General features: G+C 44.9%; 1 protein-coding gene across 3 annotated transcripts in view; it reads right to left on the bottom strand.

The window, feature by feature from the left end:
- Positions 1 to 20854, bottom strand: part of sano (CABIT domain-containing protein serrano) — a 127574-nt gene that overhangs the window by 11598 nt on the left and 95122 nt on the right. For all 3 annotated transcript variants that reach the window (XM_089080890.1, XM_089080889.1, XM_089080891.1), the window contains 2 exons: positions 17509 to 19362; positions 16925 to 17120 (listed from right to left, as the gene is read on the bottom strand). In XM_089080890.1, coding sequence (XP_088937016.1) covers positions 16928 to 17120; positions 17509 to 19205 — 1890 coding nt within the window. In that variant the 5' untranslated portion in view covers positions 19206 to 19362 and the 3' untranslated portion in view covers positions 16925 to 16927. The remainder of the gene's footprint in view (positions 1 to 16924; positions 17121 to 17508; positions 19363 to 20854) is intronic.

Genomic DNA, 20854 nt, shown 5'->3' with positions numbered 1-20854 from the left:
AAAGAGAGAAAAATCTTTTATGTTTTATGTTTCACATTTAAGGATTTCTCTGTGTATATATTTTTTATGTTTTTATTACTTATAGTTTTTATTATTTATAGTTTTTATTACTTATACTTAGATACCATTTTGTATCTTTGTATATGTTTGTGTTTAAATTTTATTATATCTTTTTAAAAATTCTCCGTGCAACTTTCATTGCGAGCAAATAGAAAGGGTAAAGAAAAAAAGTTGGGAAAATAGATTTCCTAAGACATTCTCTCTTCCGTCTTTTATACGATACGAGCGCGAACTTTCATTAAGTTCGACGAACCGGAGATCTGAGACGAACGATCGAGCTGTTCTTTTTTTCTTTTACGCTAAAGAAACGTGTTCGCTGCTAACGGTGTTGTCAATTTTTTTTCTCTCTTGCTATTTCTCGCTCTTTCTTTCTCACATTGCTGTCGATATGCGTTTTCCACTTGTCTTCCACGCGCGTAACTGTAGCATTGCATTACGATGAAATGAAGAGAAAGATTCTATCTGTGCTCGCTCGACCCGCCGGATATACGAATAAACTAGATGTGCATATCGACTTTCAAAGTAATTCAACAGATTCTATTAAATAAGCTGACATTAAAAAAGTTATTTCAATTTATAATATTCGTGATTATCTCTTATCGCAGCTATCCGCAAAATAATTTGATAACTAAGAGAAATAATAAAATGTTTCACACAAATTTTTGTTTGAGATTTTTATGTTGAAAGAATATAGATCATAAGGAAATTACAACGATATAGGCAAAATTAATTAATTAACGAAAAGATATTAATACAATAGAGATTAATAAAATTGATTCGATAAGAATGCAGAGGACTAAATCTCGATACAGACATAAAAAAAAAAAAAGCCAATGTGAGAGCATAAATGATGGGATTTCTAAACGCTTTCATTATGAAATTTACAGTAAACGGTATGGCGTTAAGGCTCTGGTAAATCGTTACGCGATGCAAACAGCCGATTCGATCTCACAAGCAGTGGAATAGTAACGCTTACTGCTACGCTTACTCGTCTGGAAAACTTTCTAATAACCTAGTGACATTCTGACCGCCAGGAAGGATTCGCTTGGATCAGAATTGCCGGCTGCGAAGCGTAGTTGCAAAACTTTTACGGATTTCTACGATCAGTAAGATTTTCTTTCTACGCTTCCGTCTTCTGTCAAGGTATATTTCAAGTATATGGTTATATTATGAACATATGACTATGATTTATATGTTTATGTAATGTAAAAGTTGCCATTTTTTTTTTATATAATATCAGAAACGCTATACGCTAATAATTAATATTTAGTGAAACCTCATGTGATTTTTATTTATTAAATTTATCGTGCAGCTTTTTCACGTATGCATATTTAAAGTTGCAAAGATTTCTCTTTTAGTCTAGTTTAAAAAAATATGTATTTTTTATTCTTAATAAAAGAGAATCTTTGCAATCATCGTTGTAATCAATATTAACGCAAAATTGAGATATTTATTAACTAATTATTTTAATTTCCGAAATTAAAAAATTATAAAGCAACATAAACACTTGAAATGCTAATAAGTTTGTCGTTAATAAAAGCGAATACGGAAAGCGAACAGAGTTTGTGAACGAAACTAATTTTACGCCGACGATGCGTCGTAAAGTAGTAATGGGAAAGTAACGCTTGCGCTTGGCCTGCTTGCTGGCCTGGAAAATTTTCTAGTAACCCAGTGATACTTCTCTTCAGATAGCTCTGACGGATTATTACCAAATCCAAACAATATCCTCTCAGAGGATAACTTTTGACAATACTTCAGTACTTACATGTCGCAAACAAAAGATTTCAGTAATTAACAACTTCAGCATATTCGTTTATTCGTCATTTTTTTAGAGACATACAGGGCGATAAAAAAATAAAAGCAATCTTTGGGTTTGTTAAATTATATACATATTATATCCATATATCTCACAGGCGTATAATTTCTGTGATGCTGCTATGGAGAACAACGTATCATCGGGAGTTGATGCGCTCGCGAGCGAGAACGCGCGAGGCGCATCTGGCTATCTCCTCGATAGTTCAGACACCGGCGAGAGATCACGCGAATCGCGAATCGACGCGAACGAGCGGGCTCGTGGGGGCGCGCGGGGGAGGGGAAGGGTAGCCGTCGATATATTAGTTATGCCGGAGGCGAGAGGTGAGACGGAGAAAACGGAGGCGAAGGCGAATTCTCTTCACTGCCAAGGCGGCGTGAGGCGTGGTTTGTCCCTTTACTTTGCCTTTGCTTGCCTTTCTTGACTCGCGCTCGCTCGCTCGCTCGCTCGACCACCTTGGCCCGACAAAGCGCACACGCGTGTGTTCCCGTGCGTATGCATACCGCGCCGCACTCACACAAATACGAAATACGTACGACTGTACGTTCGTATGTACATCCGTAGGTACAGAGTATACCTTGAAGAGGCGGGCGATGCTTTTACAGACTTTGTCGTACGTTTGAGAGAGTGATATGCGGAAGGCCCGTATAAATATATGTTTAAGAAAATGCATCCTTCTTTAAATCTCCAAATGGGAAAAAGAAAAATGACTAAACTTTTCGAGAAAACATATTCTTATATATTCATCAATATCAAAGAATATAGAATTGTTGGATTTTATGTCAATATTATTTATTTAAAAAATTAGAAGACTGTCTAAAGAGCAAGTTTCAATAATACAAATATCGCAATAATACAAATATCTACGTTTTTAATACTCTCCTTCGTAAATCGTAAAAATATAGTTTCTGTATACGCCATGTAGATATTTAGACGTATATCTTGTACATTGCATACGTGTATGTATTTGCATATATGTTTGCATGTGTGAGCGTTTACGTATGTAGGTTCGACTGGTTCATCTCCGTGCGGCTGGCAACAACTAATGAGCAGCTGTCGGCAAGAGGCCCGGCGACAATAACCCGTGCATTTTATATGTTTCTCTCTATACTTATACACAGTCAATAGGTCCTCCTCGGAGCAGCAAGGTTCCTTCTCGCAAAGCCTTGCTGCTGCGCAAATGCGGCGGATGATTGATAAGCCCGTCGAATTGTCTTTCGATATATCCGCCGACACATAGGCGAAGAGATACCTCGATATTTATTAGCCCAGTAATTTTTCCTCATCTAATACGCCTTTGCGACAACGTATAATTAAAGAAATCAAATTTCCAAAAGTGTCAACGAACAAAAAATATCGACAATACCGCCAGTCACGCGAACGTTCCGATAAAAATCAATTCCTCCCAGTTGGATTTCAGCGCGCGATCGTTATTACGGTAAATTGTTTAATTGTCCAAGCTGTCGTAATTAAGGAGATTTATCTCGAGAGGCCAGAGCTATCCGCGTCGGGGAAGCGCATGTACAGTTTCAGTTATTACGAAATACTTCAAGGTCCGAAGGGCTGCTACCGGTTGCACCAACGACGAATCATTACACGCGCATCAAGGTATTCCAGCAACGCATGCACGAGTCTCCCGACCGGCGCATACGCATTCCATGAAGTAACGGCATCATCCGCGGTCGAATTCTTCTCCCGCACCTCGAAGATCGACAAGCGCGGGTGAATAATCGAGTATCTTTTGTCGCGGCCGCTCAAGATCGCTTGTACCTTCCGGCGATATTTCGAGTTTGTACTTAGAAAAAAATGCCAGCCGCGGTTAGGGAACTTAGTTAGTTCAGTTCAAAACGCAAAGATTTTTCAGAATAAGCCATTTTATTATTTCAAGAAAATCTCAAGTACATCTTACTGCCATGGCCCTTCGTCGATTTAAATAGGTTTCATTCAAAAAAAAAAATTTATAGAAAAAGTCAATAAAAAAAATCTTACAAATTAGAAGGATTAGGATTAGAATATTTGCCACGACGTTGAATACGTCTTTAATACAATTTCCATCATCTTTATATAGTGTGGAATAATTTTTGTGGGTTTCATTAAATATCTGTAATGAAATGTGATGCCATGCGTATCCGGGTCGACGGGTTTTAGGTCGTGAATGATTCGGAAGATACGAAAGAGCGGCGTTAAGAAGAGAAGGAACGAGGCCTGCGATGGGATAAGTAGCTTGGGCAGCGTCCATAAAAGCGGGTTTAAAAAAAGGAGGTGTCGAAAAAGGGATGTAACTATCGGAGGGAAAGGAAGGTCGGACGGTAAATCGGAGGCGTATCTCTTCGCGGAACGGAAATAATTGGCGTTACTACTCGAGGGAACGTGTCATGGTCGGAGCTGGGCTGAAAAAATCTTGACACCCGCCGTACATTCGGTCGACCGGCTTAATGAGATCGAAGTTCGCGATGATAATCTCATCACGGACGCGCCTCGCCGAAGAACAGACTGCCGATCACGTTCGGTAAATCATACTTGGACGAAATGAGCCTCCAAACGCAACGAGATAATAAATTACCGCTCGCCTGTCAATTAGTTTTTATGACGCATTCGTCCGTAGTTAGCATAAATTAGGCGAGTTTGTTGACGTGTAATTATTACAGATCGAGAACGAAGAGAAGAATTTTAGCTTTAACTACATTCTGCCTGATTGTCGCGTGCGCTCGATAATAAAAAGTTAAAAAAAAAAAACAAATTCATATATATATTTAGACCGGATATGTCAAACAGACAATAGTTAAGTTCGTGGCATGATTGAGCAAGATTTTAGATATTAATTACTCTTCATTGTTTTTTGAATGATATTAATCAAATTCAAAAAAATCATTTTTTGACTTATGTTATTGATTATTAATGAACCGTAATAGTCCAAAGTCTTTATTCTCACTAATATATTAGTGACAATAAATCGTCGCGAGAAACTTTTATTGTGAACAAAAATTATCTCAGGCAGGAATCAAATCTGGATAATCTGCTTTCCTAAGGCCTAAGAAAAAAATCCAAAGGGAGCGTTCGCCCATCGAATCTGAATTTTAGCAACGTACGTTTTTCTCAAACATTTAAATAGCGTTTTAAAAAATGCTCCAGGAAACGTTTTACTTAGAATAGCTCGCGGATTAGCAAACACCATGATGTTCCCATGCGAATAGCTCGATTCTGTACATCCGAGTGGAGAGCCGATCGCTCGCGTTTAAGCTCGTTGGCGATGTTTTACGAGTAAATCAGCGAGCGCGCAGCTGCCGGCTAAGGTGAGGCGCGACTAAACTTTCCGACGATGCACGGAGAATTCACCGGTGGCGGGCGAAGATTGCTCCAGTATGTAATACGGACACGGATTTACGGAAATTTACGTGGCGTAGACGACTACGGCGTGAATTATTCATGATAGAATCTCTTTCCCTCTCAAGGATGTGATGAGGAAGCGGAAGGGCGTAAGTGAAATTTGCGGTCGCTAAAGCGCGAATACCACCGGGAAGCGCGAGGTTCGGATGAAATTCAAATGGCATTCATGCGTACGATGCTTTTGGAGAATGTGGAAGCTCGGTTGCAGCCACGCGGGTTATTCGCGTCAAACTCGGTTATACGCTCGTTTACACGGCCTTAAGAACTGCGAAGACGATTGTACTTCATGCTCGAGTGAAACGCACCAATGACATTGTAAATATGGTAAGGGGCGATGAGATCGCGCGGAATCGATTTACTGTCTAAGCCTCGTTACCTTTCGTTCTCATTGCTGAGGATAGAATCTGGTATGCCGATTTTAATTTAGAAATTCGAAAGTGATGCGAAGTAATAATTTGCAGTCGTGATTAAGGCGTACAATTATGAGTATATAGTCAATAAATGTAAATATGCAATACGTTACATTTTATTTTAATTGAGAAATAATCAAAGTTGATATGACAGCAATAATTTGCAGTCATGTATGATTACGGTATACAATTATGCCTACGTACATTAATAATACATTTATAATATAAATATATAATGCATTATGTTTTATCGGATACGCCAGAATCAATATTTGTTTAGCAAAGCTCCGAGCCGCTCATCGCGCATCTCAGGACTTCGAGCGAGCTCCGTCGTGACTTCGTCGACGCCACGGCGATTTATCGACGCTGATCGTCAGCTATCGAGGAACAGAAGTACTCGGTGTCCCGTTATGGAGGAGGATATTACGTGCAAGGATGCCGGGAGCGTCGATTGACTGATTGGAATATCGATTAATATCTTCGGGACGTTATCGAGATTTCACGAGAGCCACACCTGGCACGCCGCGTAACGTGGTAAACTCGATATTTACGTATGTAAAATGAAAATTCGATAAAAAGGAAAGCCACATTAGTTATCTATAAAAATAGAAAATACGCGAAACGTCCGGAGAAACATCCGAGCGAAAAAAAAAAAGAAATAAATCATTTGAGCGAAACATCCACGAGATAGAGAGACCAAGTAAACAATGTTATGCTTCGTGTTTCCGAGGCCTACTATGCCCGAGATCGCCGGGGTGCCTTCATCGATACGAGCGAAAGGCCCCGGGTGAACCTGATGAACGTAGGGTCTTCGACCCGTTGGGCACCACGGAGAAGAGAGTGCAGCCCTCTCGCACGGGTTCCATGGCGTGCAGCCACTTTGCTACGACACAGCCATAAACATCTCTGAATGGAGACCACCCACCAGCCTGTATGCCTTCTTGGAACCGTCGTTGCGCGTTTCGCAAGAACACACCAAGGGCGATCTCATAGCGACATTACCTCTCGAGCGTTTTTCCTGGCGGATTTTCGCGGACTCCTCGCGGATGGGAGCAGAAAATCGGCGAGCGTCGTTCTAAAACTGGTTTCGGAGAGCGATGTCTTCAGCTTTCAAGATAACTAATAATCGTCAAGGCAAATTGACAAATATAATAGCGAGAGAAGTGTAAAGTTAAATGACAGCAGAATAATATTTTGTAATTTCGCTACGCGTGTTGTAAAATTGTGCAGAAGGTGGCGGCAATAAGGCAGGTATTAAGCGGTTCAATGGAGAATTGGTTGCGAGTATCGAGCGCGCGCATGCGAGATTGACGTGTGGCTGAATACGTTGCGGAATGAATGGACAAATCCTGGCGGAATTACCTATAGGCCGTATTGTTACTATCTCGCGATAATGCCCTTCGAGAGCCTCTCATTGGCGGGAGAGTCATACAGAAGTGAGATCGATATCTTGTACAAGCTCCGCAAAGAATTATTAGCGTCATTACCTTTGTCATAAGATAGTTAATGGCCGGCTATCTTGATTGCGGCCACGGTCGTGACAGTTCGATCGTTTGTACGAAACGATTAGTCATTTTGTAACTTCCTGCGATATTAATCGGGACGTGGATCTATGCGCACGCGTCATCCGAGCAGCTCTTTACGAGGGCACGAAACGACATGATGCCCTTCCGCCGCCGTCGCGGAGAAAAACCGTTCCGCAGCTGCGCGAACGACGTGAACGTTGCTCCTACCGCGTGCTTTTCGCAAAAAGTCATAAAATCTGGATCTGTACGGCCGAGTTGATTTATCGGCAGCGAACGAAACGCGCGGCAGGAATGCCGATGCATGATCCAGCGGAATACGCGCGGTGCCATATAACTTATTTCCGCGCCGCGTAACAAGAAATGTTATGAAGTCATAATGTTTCGTCGAGAGTCAAGTATACAAGTTAGTCATATTATAAATATAAGAAACAACTAATCAATTCTTCTATCAGTTACTCCGATCGCGATCACATCAGCAATAAGATCATGCTCTTCAAATGTTTCTTGATATTCTAATTCTATGTATAATTTTCTCTTTTTCTTCAGTCAAGTTCTGTAAACGGGCACCTTGCTGACAGATTTGTCGGCACAAACAATCTCTCTCTCTCTCTCTCTCTCTCTTTCTCTCTGAATAATCTTCTCTAAAGTTATACAATTATGCTGTTAGAGTTGAATGATTAATAGCCGATGCTTAAAAAATAAATTAAAAGCGATCAAATAGCGACAAGGATGTATTGCAGGGATGTATTTATTTAGCGATGAATCTCTCGATAAGTCGTGTGGATATTTCCGCGACGGATCTTGCTAATCAGCGGCCGCGAGAAACGAGCTTTCCGCTCGTCGTTCCACGACGTCCTGGAAAAACGCGCTACAACTGGCCGCGAGCTACCGGCTGACGCGCAACCGCATCGCAAACACCGGCGCAGTCCGATTTCACGGGTAGTCGTAAAACACGAAGTCGACCGATTCGTAGCGTACGCAGGCGTAGCGTACGAGAGGGGAAGAGAAGGAGGCGGCGGGCGGTGGCCTACGTGGCTCTACGTTCTACGCTTCGTCCGGTTGCAGCTGCTTCTGGATCGGTGGCGGCCTCCTCTTCTCCTACTCGCGCGATTTTATACGCGGCCGCGTCTTCGACGAAAAACCGGTCGACGGGGATCACCAGAGCGCTCTCTCTCTCTCTCTCTTTCTCTCTCTTTCTCTTTCTCGCTCGCCCTCTCGCTCGCTCGCTCTCTCCGCGAAGGTGTATCGAAAGACCACGGGGCGAATTGCCTCTCCCGGTCCCGTAAACGAGCGAACGCGATCGCGCCGATCGAAGGTGAGAGTAGAAGAAGAGATTAGATCGTAAAGCGGGGCGAACGCGGGTTGTGCGTCCGTACCACGTCCGATCGCGCCGCGAGAGAGTATTGCGATGAGAGCGCGGCGCGCGTGAAGAGAATGCGCGCGGCTCGAGAGAGAGAGAGAGAGAGAGAGAGAGAGAGAGAGAGAGAGAGAGAGAGACAGAGAGAGAGAGAGTACAACATCGAGGCTCCGTTCCGCATCGATGTTCGATCGGGACGATCGCTGTGAATCCAGATGCATGCCGCGCCACGGCCGATTACGCAAGGACAAGAGTGGCAAAAATCCATCTTGAAATATGTAAGTTATGCCGAGAGCGCATAAAGACTTTGGATCTCTCCTATCGAATATCGCCGTATGGCTTCGGATTTTTATTACTCCGCCAAACGGCGGCGATATCGCGCGAAAGACTATAGATACTTCGTATCGTATTATTTTCGACGAGCGAAACCACAATTATCTCTCATAAAACGTATGTACGATACGTCACACGTGGGGAATATCTTTCTCCGTAATTCCGCGTGAAATGTAACCACTATTTACCTTATCCTGAGATTTTTGTTTTTGCCACTTACAGTCCACTTTCGTGTCAAGTCTTCATATGGGTTTAACGAGCGACGGTCACGCTCGCCGCCGTTCCGATTTGCTCTCATAATTTCGTGTTATTAATACCGCATACTCTCGTCTACGAAATAATTTTATAGGGCTCGCAGATGCCGACGGCTTACCGCGCGCCGAGATACCAGGTTGGTTATATCGCGCCAAAGCGATATTTTGCCATACGTCCTCGTTTCGCTTCAACCCGTGCGTGCCGCGCGCGGGGACGTACACGGTCCCCCCCGTGCGTTACTCCGAGCAAATGGATTCTATCAAGTCTCGTTTGCGGCATTATAAATTAGTACCAGCCTCGCCGCGCAGCGCAAATAATTTCAGTCAGACGGCTATGCGGGTCTCTCGCGCGCGGCCAACTTAGCAAGGCCCGGTCTGTCCGACCGGTGGTGGTTTACAAGGTAGACGCCTAACGGAACGCACATGCACATTTTCTATAAGCGCGAGTAATAAAACGACTGTGAATTTGTACACGCGAACGCGCGCCGGACGAGCACGACGAGCCGTCGGTCGACTCGGCAGGCGGAAAATGCCAACAGACTTTCATCGAGAGCAAGCGGATCGAGTGCGCGCGTGTTGGTGAGACCGGTCCAGATTTGCAATTGACACCGACAGAAGAATTTAGCTCGCTTCGACCTTCGCGGGGTGGCACCGGATAGATTTACTCATTCGAGCGTAACGAAACATCAATACGAATCGAAATTAATTTGCCGCGATATTATACCGTTTCACATTTTAATGTCCAATTAATGCCCGCGGTAGAATTTTATTGAGGTCTATTTTTAATCAACTGCAGCACGTATAATTTTATTCATCCAATTGAATTTCTCAAATTTGATCCAATAAATCCTATTATTTTTAATCATTAAAAATTAATGTGTTTTTTTAGATATATAAATTAAGTAATGAATTAATATTATAAAATTGCGAGGTAAAAATATTTCTTTTTGTATCTCTTTTGATTCTAATTTTAATACTACACGGAGAAAATAATTTTGTTGGATTAATCAAAATTATCATATAAGACGTTTAAACATAATAATAATAATACAAACATTTTTGATCTTTTAACAACCAATTTTATATAATAATTTTGAAAGCTTAGTAAAATTATGTTCAGATATCTTATCGACACAACTGTTCCTTCCATAAATCGATGTAATTTTATAATTTATTCTTTATACGTAAAAATAATTTTTAATTCCATGTAAAAGTGTTGAAAAGTGAAGATGTAATTTCACCTGTCTATACCTCGTAATTTCACTTGGTTATACTTGGAAATACCGAGACTCCTGTATTCCGAAGTAAAAATCTATTTTTACGGACATTTTCAACGCTATTCAATGAGTTCCCCTACGTCGTGCTTTCCGCTTCGTCTGCGCCAGTTTCTCCAGCAGCATGTTCGAGCACTTTCCTGTCGGCCGGCCGATGGTACTTGGGTAGAGGTAGATGCGTAACGAACGGCGCATGCACAATTTCATCGGTGCAAGTGTAATAAACCCTGGGCAATCTTGCGCGCGTTCGCAAACGACACACGCACACGCACGCGCGCGTATTTGTGTGTTATCTAGACGGTACGCTACTCACGGTGAGTCGCCCGCACGGTAAGACGAGGAAATTCTCTCGTGAATCTCTCTCTCTCTCTCTCTCTCTCTCTCTCTCTCTCTCTCGGGGGAGGGCGAGCCTAACGCAAAGTACTACTAGCGGGAGTGCAGTAGTAATAATAAAGTGGTAGTGGTTGGCACGTCACGGTCCAACAGGCCGATCAACCGGCCGTGCGGCGAGTCGGCTACTGGTCTCCGCCCACGCACAAATGCGCTTCTATGCACACACGTGCACGCACACGCGCGCAGACGCGGGCACCCGCGCGCGCGCGCGCGCGCGCGCACACACACGTGCACGTTCGGCGCACAAAGCGCGCACGAGTTCGCCGCGATACTACTGTGTGTTCGTTGCGATACATTACCGTGAGCCTCGTAAGCCGGTGGGCTCATCCGCGTGGTTTTACATACGCGTAGATATGCTATCGCGGACACCCGGCTAGGTAGCTAGGTAGCTACGTTTTCTTCGGACGGAGGGAAAGAGTGTGGAAGGGAAAAAAAAAAATTTGTTTCACTCGAGGGCCGCGCGCGGATCCCGTTCGAATAGAGTAGAAGAGATAAAATACATATATACGCACACGCGGCGAGCGAAAAGTTCTCGAGTGAAAGGGTTCGACGAGAATGTTAATAGTAATCCGTATAATATAAACTAGATTAACCTAATCGACGCTAATCTATATAAATTAAGATTCGCATGTGTAATTGCGTTTATTTAAGATAACTCCATTTTTTTACTAATGGATCTAATAAATGTTGTACAATTACGTTAATAATGTAATATTTAAATGAGAAATGAAGAAACGCGCGTTAAATTTGCATCGATGAAGAATAATCCGCATACGTTACCCCGACATAGGGCTGACTAGATGGCGATGTTTCTACTTCTAATGCTTTTTTTCCACGCCTCGTTAACCAAGAGCACGAGTATTACATTAATTTTACAAAAGGAACAATTTATTTAATTTATTAATTAATACTACCGATGATTGTATTACAACTGGAATCGTTTTCCTGATATGATACACAATAAAATAAATACGTCTTTCTATCGTTCTTTATACTGCCTTTGGTACAATAATACCAATCGACCAATCTTCTCTACTTCTACCAATCTTTTCTTTCTCTATTTTTTTCGTGATTCTATTACGACCGCTGCTGTAAACCAATTATAAATTATACGCATGGGCGCGAACATGCCCTTTCCAAAGCACACCTTTGCCTCTCGATGTACGCACACGGAGATACGTGGGCGTGGGGCACGTCGGCAATGCCATCGATTTGCTTCGCTTTCACGGAGAAAATCGCCGATGGAGGGAACAAAGTGTTGACGTTGCTCTTGCGTAATCCTGAACCTTTCCTGTCGTAGGCGAGTATGTTCCGCAGTTTGTCATCCTGGTCGTAGTAAATTCGCCGATTTAAATAACGGGTCTTGCGACGGGTTATTTTTATCGTCATTATTATGGGTTACACAAAACTTTTTTCGCATTCGTTACGTTTAAATGCGATGTCATTCTAAGAACTCATTGTATTGTAAAGTGCAATCGTGCACCGAGTCCAATTTTTGCCAAGTCATCATTCTTTATCTCTTATTATATGCAAAATAATTAAAGAAAGAAAGTCACTTGGCACGTTTAAAAATGTTGCGAGAGATGAGAAAGTTTTATCCGTATCTCGCAAGCTTTCCGTGTAAGAAAAAAATGTTAGAAATTATTATATTCTACGGTTTAGGAGAAACTTGTAAACGCGAAAGCGGCAGCAAGTATTAATCTTATTTATCGTCTCGCCATCTCGTTTCTTTCTCACGATCAGAGATCCATTAACGACCACGTTCACGATCAATTAATACTTTCGATGCACGCATCCTTAAGAGGCGAAGAGTTTTGACCTCAGCTCATAAACAAGTCTTGCCTTTCTCGAAACAGGAAAATTACACGTGTTACAGCGACTTGCACTTCTATGTGCACTTGAGCGAAACCGACGTAAAGTCGACTTAAAGCTAGATGAATACAAGATCTTGCGATGTTCCGATTGCATATTAAAAAAAAAAAATGCAAATTTCGAAACTTTCGTTGAGAAAAGAATTTTTAACCAAAGAAATTGGCCAAAGAATTTTTAAAGACGAAAGACAATGCGGGATACTCGACGGAATAATAGCCATTCACGCTTCGTCTCACGTGGGCGTGAGTTTCAGGTGAGAGCTTTCAAGATGAAGCGGCCGACGACTTCTAATATTCTTTTTCGAACGCTCCTTTATTCCGCTGTTGTCTCGTCTCGTCTCGTCTCGTCTCGTCTCTTCTCAACGTGCGACCGTCTCGAGTATGCGTAGCTGGTTTTAGACGGTAAATGGGTGAAAAAATTCGACGGATGACTCAGGACGGGCCTACAAGCGCGACGCAGCGTGAACCACGTCGGGACGGCATTTATCCGGGAAGAGAGGATGTAGGCAGACAATGGGACGGAATAACGAAGAGTCGGGCCGCGGAGCCGAACGTCGTCTGTAATTTGCATGCAATGTAACCGGGGTACGATAAATATGCATGGTTTTGGTTAGAAGAGAGCAGAAACCTCGCGAGTGCAGCGGATACGCTAAGCACATGTTCGTGTACAGAAAGCAAAAATTATATATGCATTTTTTTTTTTTTTTTTTTAATATAGAAGAGCGTTGCATGGCATTTTAAATGTACCTACTAAGTGTAGTCTATTAGAGATCTTTTTTGGTATATTAATATTGAATTAAATTCTTTTTCTTTTCGCATCTTTCGATATTTTGCGCTTCTCACACTTGCAATTGCGTTATGCGTTGCATTAGATGTCGGTTATGCCTACTGTGAATCGTACCGTGAATCGAGCGGCGAATATCGCGACGTCTTTGTTGAAGGCACGATCGTCTCGATCGTGCTTCTCGAGGCATTCTAACAAGCGAGCAGCACACTCGGTCGGTTCGCGTCTCGGCACGAAGCGGGGACGACTAGCAATTTCGAAGATGATCACAGCGCGGCTCGTTGCGCGGTGTTCACGAGTGCCAGAAGCTGAGGCCAACGGGAGCGAGAAACGCGAGCACCGGATGAATATTAGATCGGCATTAAATATTTAATATTATCAAAGGCCGCGCCTGTGATAACCACGACGCCGCGCAATCTTCGTTCGCCGTAATGCTATGTTTGGCGCGTCGTCGCACGTCAAGAGGCGAAGGCACGAGCGTTAACTAACATAACCGTGGAATATCGCCACGAGCGCAATCATACGAATGCGTGGAGGAATTTGTCGATATTAATCAACGTCGCAAGGGCACAGGCGAGGCTCAGGGGCGCAGAATCGTGTAACACATCCGGCAATTTGCGGAGATAATAGTCTATCCGCCGAGACCGTCTGGACGAGCGAGCACGCGAAAAGCCACGGCGCGATTACTTTCTAATTATCGGCGACGACTCCTCCTCCCCGCGACACGATTTAAGTACGTAGGTAGTACGTAAACGTGTGCCGTTCATCCCGAACCACGGGGGAGCCCACCACCGTCCGGCGCTCCGGGGGAGAGGGTGAAGAACAGGCGGAGGGAGAAGAACGGCGTGTTTTCGATCCGCGATTAATTAATTAACGGCCGAGTTATAAACGGTTATTATCCGACGGGCATCCTTGTTTTCTCGGGGAGACACCCGGCAATTTTGCGGCGCGACCGTGCATTAAAATATACGCGAAAATGGCGCGGTGACGGTGCTGCGAGTAGCCGCAAGTGACAAGCGGACGTGGCGAAGTAATTTAGAATATAACAGCTGCGTGATCCTAAGCGCTTTTTCGCGACGCCGAAACTATAATATCGCCGCGGTAACCGCAAATTCACTCTTCGCGAGAGAATCAGAATTTTATCTCAATTCCCCCCGTGAGAGACGTAACGCGAGCGACCCACGAACCAGTCTGAAAACACTACGACTATTCCCACTGCGAAATTGTCGCGCGGTTCCCACGTATGACTTTCTTTCCACTCGCAGTCCGGTTTCGCCGGTCAGTTCCGTTCGACTTTCGCGCGTCTGCTAATCGCGAATAGCTAAATCTTTCTTCCCTGCCTAAGTTATGGTCACGGTTATAAGGTGGGAAAGAAACGGAGAATCGGTTTAAATTATGATTATCACAATTATGGCGCGCTGGCGAAACCGGATTTTAATATCTTACGTTAGGATTTTTGCTTGCTCGGATAGCGAAATGTAAAAAATGTTGAAATATGACGCGCTTTAAATAATTACGGAAAAAAGGTTGATATTGACGATCCACCTGCGAGCCACGTGAGCCTGCGCCGCTAGATTATAAGCGATCGGCTCTGCCGGATGCTTGATTGTCGTCGATTGCGTTATCGGAAGCCGTTCGCTTTCTACGGCGATCGATAAAATCGCGCGCGGTTCGCACAATCATAATTTTCATAATACGGCGATCGAGTAGGTGGGCGGAGGATGAGCCACGGTGAGACCGGAAGCCCACGGTTTGTCCAGCCGTTGAACCTGGTCTCGTTTAATTCCGCTCACGGAGCGGCTCCGCGGAGCGACCCGGGTCTATTATAGCGCTGCACCGAGCGAAGATGACGTTATATACCCGGAGGCTATCCACCGTTGAACTATCTCCTCTTTTCTCTCGTCTTCCATCTCTCTCTCTCTCTCTCTCTCTCTCTCTCTCTCTCTCTCTCTCTCTCTCTCTCTCTCTCTCTTTTTCTCTGCAACTTCCAACCGAGAACCGTGTTCCTCTCGCGGGAGAGGCGAAGCATCTTGGTCGTCGCTAAACGACACCCGCGAGGCAGAGAGAGAGAGAGAGAGAGAGAGAGAGAGAGAAGTTAGGCCACAGCGAATTAACCCGCACAGACCTCGTTAATTTCCACGGCTTGGGAATACCGACGCTGGATTGCGGATGTGCGCGGCAGGAAGCTTTGTGATTCTCGACTTCCTCCCGTAAACGCCGCGTCGTCGCCCGGAGTATATGCATAACTGGGCCCGTGATGAGGAAATGCTTTCAATCTCTCGCTGTCGATTATCATCGACGGATTAGCGAATGGAGAAACGAGCGAGACGATCGTCCGCGGAGATTACTTTCTCGCCGACGTCTCGCTCTTCGTTCGCGTGCGATATATCGTCTGTATCGTATATTAACTCGACGATGTCCTTTTACGACATTAGAATCTATTATAACGCGTCGAACGATTTACATGTAAAAACCTCGCTAACATTAAGCCAGAAATAAAGTCACATTGTAGAGTTAGAAAACTTTATAAGATCACATATTATTACAGAGTTCGTTAAAGCGCATAAAACGTATATAAAGCGCTATCTTAAAAAATAAATTTTTATGTTGGTTAATAAATCCGACGTTTCAAGTATCGAGAGTATTAAAAGAAGACCAATGCGGGAAACGACGAAGGGGAAAAAAAAAACAAAGAATTATAACGTTGCTAATCGTAATGAGTATTCCAATTCGGTTACGTTTAAGATGCTCTTTGTATCTCGCATGCAAATCGATTACATCTAAGAATGGATTTCTCCGTGGATTGTAATTGGCCGTAATCGCGGAACTTCCTGCATCGTCTATGTGGACAGGTGTATTTCCCAGACGTCGTTATGACTATCGAACGCCGAGGGAGAAAAGGGGGGGGGAGGGCGATTAAATGAATAAGAACTTATGGCAATAGGGAAGCGGAGAGCTACGCGTCTTTTATAACGCCCAGTAAAATGCCCCGTTAAAAGATCATCCTGTCTATCCAGGGTCGAACCCGTGAATTTAACGATTCAGTCCTCCTCAGTTCTCCTTCCTGGACAAAGTATGCTGTAACTACGTCGTAACCGGTATTCCCTCAATATAGTTAATTGCGCCGTGCATGTCCGTTCGACAAATAGTCTTGCCGTTCGCTCGACGGCGTATCATCTGGCTGAAATAGGGGAAACGAAGATCGTGCGCGAAGGACATAAGAGAAAATAGTCGTGCACGCGATGTTTCAATTCGAGAGCAGAACTGGTCGCAATTTTTCTCAAAAGCGGAAATTGATCTTGGTCCCGCAACGTATTTTTTCGCAAATAACATCCACAAATTGCTCCTTCTCTAGATATATCCTACTGTAAAAGTTTACAAATCACCTAATTCCTAAAATATTTATATTATTTAAAAAAAAAAAAAATTGACGATTTCGAAAGAATTTTAAGAAATACTCACGAGTTAGAGGTAGAGCGTGCCGACACGCCGGGGTGCCACGACAGTGACAGCCAAACGTGGTCCACATTTAGTCGGTGGCAGCGGTGCAGTCGTGACGGGTGGCGGAGTTTCCGGTCTCGTGCAGCCGAGGCCGCTTCCACCTCGTAGCTCCCAGACTAAATTCGTCAATGATCGTGGCCTGCTTAAACGTCTCGATCTGAATTTCAAGAAACATTGAAAAAACATGATAGAAGCTCATGGATATTATGGAAAAAAAATTAGTATAATGAAAAATAATATGAGACCGCTTTGGTACCGGTGATAAAATCAAAATACTATAAATATATAATTTAAAAAAGTGTGTGATCGTGAGAAAGAAAGTATATTGTATCATGAAAGCCAATTATTTAATAATTTACAATAAAAAAAGATAAGTTTTATTTCAAAAATTTTTTCCGTTTAAGTTTTTATTTAATAAGAAAATAAGGGATATATAAAAAAAATTAAAAATGTTTTAAAAATTAATAATCGCTTTTTGAAAGTTCACATAAATCCGATAAATAAATCCGTTCCGATAACTTATTAACATCGGCAAAGGTACATACCTTTTCTCTGGCAGTTTGGCACCCGCGCCAGAGTCTCCCGACGTTCTTCCGCCCGAGTGACTGGAATCCAGCGTGCCGTCGAGCTCCATGGCCTGTTGGAGATTCGTCAGGCTCTTGTAACGTATGTTGAAGAGCGGTGAGCCGCCCTTGTAACCCGGCGGCGTTTCCTTCAACGGCGACGCGCTCTTCTGCCTCATTAGCGGTCGTCCGCGCTGAGTGCCGCTGTTCTTCACGTAAAGTTTCGCCAGCGGCGGCTTCTCCACCCGCGGCTGCGGCGCTTCCTTAACCGCGCGCCTAGTTCGCTTCTCCGCCTGGATCTTTTTTGTCGGTATCGTCTCGATCGGCGGCGGTTCCGGTCGATCGTCCAGCAAGGGCGTGATCGTCACCGTCACCGGCGTCAAAGGCGGAGTCGAGCCCCCCTGGCCCGCGGCGAGAGGACTCTCGTACGGCGACCTGACGCTCTTCGGCAACGGCGCGAAGCCGCGCACGTAGTCGTAAATCTGATCGATTTCGTCGTACTCCTCCGTGCAGGCCGACGACGACGGTGGTACCCTGTTCTCGTCCCGGTACCCCGAGTGACCGGAGGACGGCTGATGTCCATTGCTGTGATAATGATGATGATGATGATGATGGCCGGTGCTACCGTTTCTATGGTGGCTCAACGGTGCGTGATCCGAATTTGTCGATGGTCTTCTGAGGAAGCCTGACCCGCTCCTCGTTTGCCTGGAAGGCTTGCTCTCGCCTAGACGGCCGTCCAACACGTGCGCCCGATCAGCCACATCGGCAACCAAACGGCTGGCGCGCTCCACTAATCTCGTGAACTCCTGCATCGACCTGAGCGCCTCCTCGTTTCGTGCCTTCACCAGCTTGAGAGGCGCCGCGAGCGGCAGCGCAACCGCCGCGCCTTCCCTCTGCAACGGCAACGCGAACACGTGCTCCTCCTCGAAGGTCGACAGCAGCCTCAGCTCGGGCACAAACTGCGACGAGGATTTCAGTCCTCGCGGCGGCTGGCCGTGCACCAATCTCACGGTGAGCGGCAGACGTTTGCTGAGTAGCGCCCTGGCGGTGTGCACGCCGCTGATGTTGTCCTCGCGGGCTAGGGCGCTGAAGCGGCCGCGTTGATCGATCCCGAGCAGAACGCTGTCGCCACGACAGTCCACGCAGCGCAGAAACCGGCCGCGGCCGGGTAGCGCCACTTCACCGGCGGTAACGATCGTCTCGCCGGCCGCGAGGGTTCTCGTGCCCTCCGGCACTACGATACCCGACTCGTTGTCCACGCGGCAGGCGATGCCGCGCACGGTCTCGCGCACCAGGGCACCCTCCTCCGGACATCTTCGCGATAACTCGCTCACCGACTCGATACCGCGCACCGCTCGACCCTCCTCGCTCAGGATCTCGAAGTAGCCCGCGTACGAGTCCGGTATCGCCAGTCTGGGCCCCACGCCGACCACCCGGCGGCCCTCCTTGATCTTCACCGCCTGCGCCACGATCTTACGCCGACGGCCGGCCGATATCAGCAGCGCGGTGCTCTGCAAGCTGGGCGCCGGTAGCGTCGGCACGCCCAGCCCGCCATACTGGCCCTTCGTGATCTTGATCACAGCCGGCAGACGATACTTGGAGACGAACTCGCGCAGATACGTCGCCTCCTCGGCCCAGCGTGCCGCCGCGACGACGATCTGACCGTCGGTCGCGGCCATCGCGGTCGCTCGGCCGGCGCGGCGCGGCGCCTCCGCGACCCCGCGTCCCCCCGCGCGAGATCGGGCCCGAGAGACAGGGCCCGACGATCAGGCCCCCGACGATAGCCGAACGCTACTGCTGCTCCTGCTGCCCGCGCGGCACGCCTCTATGCTCCATCTGCAAGCAGGAGAATGATCACGCTTTAAATACTTTCGCCTGACGTACTTGTTCAGGTATGTATGATAATGAAGACGCGTGCGTATGCGAAGTAGGCATAATGCTTGTCAAATATATATTGCGATTTAATCTCTAATCCTAATTTATTCAACATCTTCTCGCAAATTTTTTTCTCTTGTTGTGATTAAAAAATTTAAAAATCAGGAATAAAAATGAGAATATTGTAGAAGAGAATATTTACGCACATATTTCCTTAATGTATAATGTATCTATGTAATTTAGCTCCACCCTATCTGTCTTCAATCTTGGATAATAATATAGATGATAATAATAATTACTCCTCAAGCTTCTGCTGCTGCTGCTTATATGACTAATCTCTATTGCGAAAGTATGAAAGGCGCCCGCCTTTACCATGTTAATTTCGACAGACGAATGGTTGCCTTTCGGCACCGCTCGCCATTTCCCCACCCAAGTGTTTGATGCACTTTTAATGCATCCTTTCCCACGTGCATAGTGCGCGCTATTGCGGTTCCGTGAAGCGTCCGGAGAGCTAATGTCGATCCATAGCTATAATATACGCAATGACCCGTCTTGTCATTAGTCAAGTTCCAATTATAGACCGGTTTTCATAATTTCCGCAGCAAGGGCAGTCACCACTCGAAATTACGAATGGCAGGTAATCAGTGGAGAGCGGGCAGCGTCTCTGCATCGCAGTTACTCCCCCGAAGATCGTCATTCCCGGAATGGGGATGGTAAATGATCATGGGGAAACTTCGTGAGAAGCAAAACTGGTACGAGTATATCAAGATAAGGGCATAAAAAAATAATGAGATCGTAGTTGTTTTCTGCTATGTGAAATGTCAGTCGTAATGCAGTCGTAATTTAAACGGGAAAGAAAACAAAAATGTATTCAACTCGCGAAATGTCATGTTTCCATCAAATCGTGATCTCGATTTGCAAATAGTGCAAAGAATTGATTGGATAAGAATGTATAATTCAATAATAATGGGACACTGGATATTTATGAGGTAACACGATGTCCGCATAGCCCGGAACAGATTTTGTTGCGAGTTATCTACTAAATAAAGACGTGATGCGCTTGCTTACGATGGGTGTGTCTATGATTGTTACGCCAAAGAGAATCTCGTCCGAGGGAAATAACGATCGTGATCCTGATCGTCGCGTTGCGATCCACGATATCACGAATAAGCGGCTTCACGGTTGTTTAGATCAACACGGAAATGTCAGCAGACAATGACAAAAAGATCGCTGTAAATTCCTATTACCACACAATGATCCGTAAAATAATGTAAAGAGTTTATACGCCTTCTATGTGCGGAGGCTTTCGTAATTTGCGGTACAGCTGATCGAATAATAACATATCGCATCTACAAGATTGAGATAAATGTAAAATGTAGGAAATAAATAAATAAATTTCCTGTGTTTGAACTCGCATTAAAAACTGTACATACTATTTCTTATTTCGAGAGAA

Source organism: Pogonomyrmex barbatus, unplaced genomic scaffold, assembly GCF_055798465.1.
Source record: "Pogonomyrmex barbatus isolate J1 unplaced genomic scaffold, ASM5579846v1 scaffold4, whole genome shotgun sequence".
Taxonomy (NCBI): Eukaryota; Metazoa; Arthropoda; class Insecta; order Hymenoptera; family Formicidae; genus Pogonomyrmex; species Pogonomyrmex barbatus.
Note: the sequence above shows the minus strand (reverse complement) of the source record. Positions and strands in the feature narration are given on the sequence as shown.